Source organism: Octopus bimaculoides, chromosome 22 (genome assembly GCF_046866305.1).
Source record: "Octopus bimaculoides isolate indiv1 chromosome 22, ASM4686630v1, whole genome shotgun sequence".
Lineage (NCBI taxonomy): Eukaryota > Metazoa > Mollusca > Cephalopoda > Octopoda > Octopodidae > Octopus > Octopus bimaculoides.
Genome location: NC_142949.1, coordinates 14,598,382 through 14,603,381, shown reverse-complemented (window position 1 = coordinate 14,603,381; position 5,000 = coordinate 14,598,382). Strand labels below are relative to the sequence as shown.

The window sequence follows — 5,000 nt, the reverse complement described above, 5'->3', positions numbered from 1 at the left end:
TAGTAAATGAGTATATGCATATATACGTACAGGTATGTGCATACCGACATCCACCTGTATGTATAGGTGCATATCTGGGTACAGGACATTGCAAACAAATGTAGACGAGAAAACACAAGCCACATAGAGAACATTCTACTTCATCAGCGACGCATCGTTAAAACGGCTCATCCCATATATATCTGTATGTGCATGGTGGGGGAGGTAGTGCCATATGTTACATTTTCAATCATACAGACGCCAGTTTTCCTTGAATGCCAAGCAATAGCTCACAGTTTGGTGACAGAAATCGGTCAGTTTCATTCATGGACAATTTGATATATTAAGTTAAGGTGGTGTGTGCGGGGGAGGAGGGCAGGAGAGAATTTGGTGATTGTTAAGGATAGAAATAAAGAAATAATATCTAGGAGATGAGAATAGAAACAGAAATGGTGGGTGATTAGAGAAAGAGGGGGGAATGAGAGAGAGAAGAGGAAGGAGGAGAAGAAGAGTGAGAAGAAAGGAAGAAAATGAAAAATAAAAAGTTGATAAATAAAATGAAGAAAATGACAAATAGATAACAACGAACAAGAGGGAGAAGAAAATGATGATGATGATGATGAGGGAGAAGAATAAGATGATAGTGAGGGGGAGGAGGAAGAGAAGGAGGGGAAGAGGGTGAAATGAGAGAAGAAGAAGAAAAAGACAGGAAAAGAAGAGGAAGAAGAAGATGAAAAACAAAGAAGAAAAAATAAAGAGGGGCTGAAGAAGGAAAAGAGGGAGTGGAAGATGTAAAACGATGAAGAAGAAATGATAAAAGAAAGAAGAGGAGGTAGAAGAGGAAAAGGAGAGAAATAAAGAAGAAAAAGTAAAAGAAGAAAAGGGGGAAGAAGAAGAGGTGGGGGTAAGAAGTGTAAGTGGTTGCTAAATGACAACAGGAAGCCTCCTGTATAATTAAACAGTTTAATTGTTAGGCCATGCTAATTGTTCCATCTCAGATATATCAGTTTATTTTGTTCAATCAATGGATCGAGTTGTGAAATTCTTCAGCAGTCTGTCCATTTATTTACTCATCAAAGAATGGTGGTAATTTTATTTATTTTTTATTCACCTTAAAAACTATCAAAATACTTGCTTTACCAAAATAATTCCAGATATCAACAAGCTTCTGTCCTACTAATGACATCATCATCATCATTGTCATTTAACGTCCACTCTCCATGCTGGCATGGGTTGGATGGTTTGACTGAGGACTGGCAAGCTAGGAGGCTGCACCAAGCTCCAATCTGATTTGGCTAGGTTTCTACAGCTGGATGCCCTTCCTAATGCCAACCACTCTGAGAATGTAGTGTGTGCTTTTTACATGCCATTGACACGAGTGCCAGTCAGGCGGCACTGGCATCGGTCATGCTCAAATGGTGCTTTTTTATCTTACTAAACCAATCTATTAGTATAAATATGCTTTCTTTGTATTTTGACGTGTGTGTGTGTGTGTGTGTGTGTGTGTGTGTGTGTGTGTAAATATAATTTTGGTGATGCAAGCAAAGACAATTGAACTCGAAAACATGTGTATGCCTCTGTATTCTTTTCTTTGTTTGACTGTGGCCATGCTTGACTGTGTCATTTGACTGTGGCCATGCTTGAGCACCGCCTTGGAAGGTTAAAACCTTCCAATGAATCAAGCCCAGGACTTATTTTTCTTGAACCTGGTACTTATTTTATCGGTCTCTTTTTACTGAACCGCTGAGTTATGGTGATGTAAACACACCAACACTGGTTGTTCAGCAGTGGTGGTTGTGGGGACAAACAAAGACATAAAGACATGCACACATAGATATATACATATTTATATATATATATATATAGATATATACATATTTATATAAAGACACGCATACATAGATATATACATATTTATATACTCTCTGAGTGGTTGGCGTTAGGAGGGGCATCCAGCTGTAGAAACTCTGCCAAATTTAGATTGGAGCCTGGTGTTGCCATCCGGTTTCACCAGTCCTCAGTCAAGTCCTCCGACCCATGCTAGCATGGAAAGCGGACGTTAAACGATGATGATGATGATGATATACATATTTATAATCCACTCAGAATGCTTTGATCAGCCTGAGGAAGATGGAAACAAAAAGAAGCCTAATATATGTATATGTGTGTGTATGCGGATGCACATATGAATGTAGTCTGTGTGTGTGCGTATATGATAGTGTGAGTGAGCTTGTATTTCTGCTCATTGTCAAAGGTGTTTGCTGATTGCAAACAAATGCTTCGCTGTTCATACAGGTGAAGTCCTCTGCTTCCAGTCAGGTGGAAAAGCATGTCAAGGCTTCTTGACATCTGGTTCCATCTTTGTAAACAAAAAGTTCATTCACACAGTGTTGTTTGTTTCCAGTTCTTCACGTAAGCACGTCTGGGTTGTTTGTTGTTTGATAAACTTGAAGGTTATTACCTTGTTTGGAAACAGATGTGGGGATGGGGGTAGTGTCAGGAAGAGAATCTGACCATAGAAAGTTCTGCCCCAACTTATTCTTGTCTGACCAGTGGATATACAACAGAAGAGATATAATATGGGTATATGCTAAGATGATGATGAGGTGGAAGTGGTGATGATGATGATGAAATTATGTGACTAAAAAGTCATGAAACCAATGAGCATACCACTGAATTAAAGCAATTGTCCTTTAACTCAGATCTGTTAAAGAAACCATTTTGAGAAATATGATATTGAAGCCTCTATTACAAAATGTTGTTTCTTTGTCATAGAAATATTACTTGTTGAACTTAAATTTTCAAGTTTCTGGATTATTTTCTTCATTTCCATATAATTTGGTTTGTTTTCTTTTGTTTTCCCACTAGGGTACAGTATTGCAAAACTAACAGAACAATCTTTAAATTTACAGTGTTTCCACTGCTTGCACACCAGTCAATAATCCCTATCTCTATTTGTGGTAATGTTATGCATGAAAATATTTAGATTTCATACATGAAAGTGGTGGACTTTAGGATGTCTTTTCTTTTATTTGTAACAAAGTCAAGTTTTATGTTGCTGACAATAAAAGAAACTTTTTTTCACATGAAAAGGACCAGCTTGGTATGTCTGTAACAAACTAAAAGATGTGTGCCAAACATGCTGTATTGTCTCTCTCTGTTTTTTTTTTACTGTTGCTTCTATAATGGCCTCCGTTCCTCAGAGTGAACTAGCTCCTTACCCCCTCTCCATTCAGGCACCTCTGATCCACTCATTTTTTCATCTCTCGTCACTCTCAGTACATCAAACCGTCTTCATTCTCACATTATGCTAAATCCTTTCTTCCCAGAACATTTTCCCTCTGCAATCAACTCCCTTTTTGTGTTTTTGACGTATGTTTTGCTCTGTAATAGTTTAAAGGAAACATTAACACAATCAACATCTCTGGTCTCAAGAGGTCAATTGAAATCAAGGGCACTGCCCTTTCCTCCAGGTACAAACAAAAAGAAAAACAAAAAAAAAAAGACACTAAAAAATCCCTGAGTGTTCAGCCCTGAGTGATCAGCCTTGCTAAACAATAACAATACCAAACTCATGGTTTTAATGTTTGCAATGAGATTCTTTAGCCATGTGGTCATCATTCACTGACCTCTAATGGAGACACTACATTGGGGTACAGCCACAAAATAGAAAATTGAACAATGACAAGTTAAGGTTTGGAGGAATTGGTTTTGTTGCATTTGAGATTCTGTGACCTCTGATTGTCAGAGATCTTTCAAATTCTCAAATGCAACATAATGAAGAGTAAAAAAACAATTGAAACCAAAAGTTCCATAGAATAGACCAATTCTGCAAACCATTTCTGCAGAGTATGTTGTCCTGGAAACCAAAACAAACCCTTAGATAAGGATAAAGTTGTTGATAAAAGAGGAAACTTTTCAACCAAATTACCTGTTCTGCCATCATTGAATGCTATCATCTGACCTTTCGGATGATGTGGGTTATACCAAATGATAATTTCCTTTAAGTCCGGATCATAGACTGTGTCATCGGTTATAATATCAATTGGAGACTGGTGATTCCCTGCAGCACAGATATTATAATTTGCATGCCATGTGTGAATGCCTGAAAAATATGTAACAGCCCATTGAATTTATCATCATCGTTACTATAATTGTTATCATTATTAATATTATTTCAATTGTAGGTACAGGGCTGAAATTTTTGTGGGGAGAGGTGGCGGGGTGGGGGTGACTTTATTAGAAAGAACAATTATTATTATTATTATTATCATCATCATCAAAGTGGCAAACTGGCAGAATTGTTAGTATGCCAAGCAAATTGCTTAGCAGTATTTCATCCGTCTTTACGTTCTGAGTTTAAATTCTGTTGAGGTCGACTTTGCCTTTCATCCTTTCAGGGTCAATAAGTTCAGTACCAGTGAAACACTGGGGTTGATGTAATCAACTAGTCCCTTCCCAACAAAATTTCAGGCTTTGTGCCTATAGTAGAAAGGATTATTATTATTATTATTATTATTATTATTATTATCATTATTATCATCATCATCATCATCATCATCATCATCATCATCATCATCATCATCATCATCATCATCATCATCATCATCATCATCATCATCATCATCATCATCATCATCATCATCATCATCATCATCATCATCATCATCATCATCATCATCATGATGATGATGATGATGATGATGATGAAGGCAGTGAGCTGGCAGAATTGGACAAAATACTTTGCAGCATTTCTCCCATTGCTACATTCTGAGTTCAAATTCTGTTAAAATTAACTTTGCCTTTCATCCTTTCGGGGTTGGTAAATTAAGTCAAGTGCTGGGGTCAATGTGATCGATTGTCCCCCTCCTCCAAAATTTCCAGCGTTGTGCCTTAAGTAGAAAGGAGTATTATTAATATTATTGTTGTTGTTGTTGCTGTTATTATTATTATTATTAAGGTGACAAGTTGGCAGAATCGTTAACTGATTGGGCAGAATGTTTAGTGGCATTTTGAGTCTT

General features: G+C 37.1%; 2 protein-coding genes across 4 annotated transcripts in view; one reads left to right on the top strand and one right to left on the bottom strand.

Moving 5' to 3' along the window:
* LOC106872929 (phosphatidylinositide 4-phosphatase SAC2) overlaps positions 1-5,000 on the top strand; it is a 1,166,845-nt gene that overhangs the window by 514,390 nt on the left and 647,455 nt on the right. The gene's annotated exons all lie outside the window — the stretch shown is intronic.
* LOC106878212 (carbonic anhydrase 7) overlaps positions 1-5,000 on the bottom strand; it is a 59,388-nt gene that overhangs the window by 26,271 nt on the left and 28,117 nt on the right. The window contains exon 3 of the mRNA XM_014927358.3: positions 3,911-4,084. Coding sequence (XP_014782844.1) covers positions 3,911-4,084 — 174 coding nt within the window. The remainder of the gene's footprint in view (positions 1-3,910; positions 4,085-5,000) is intronic.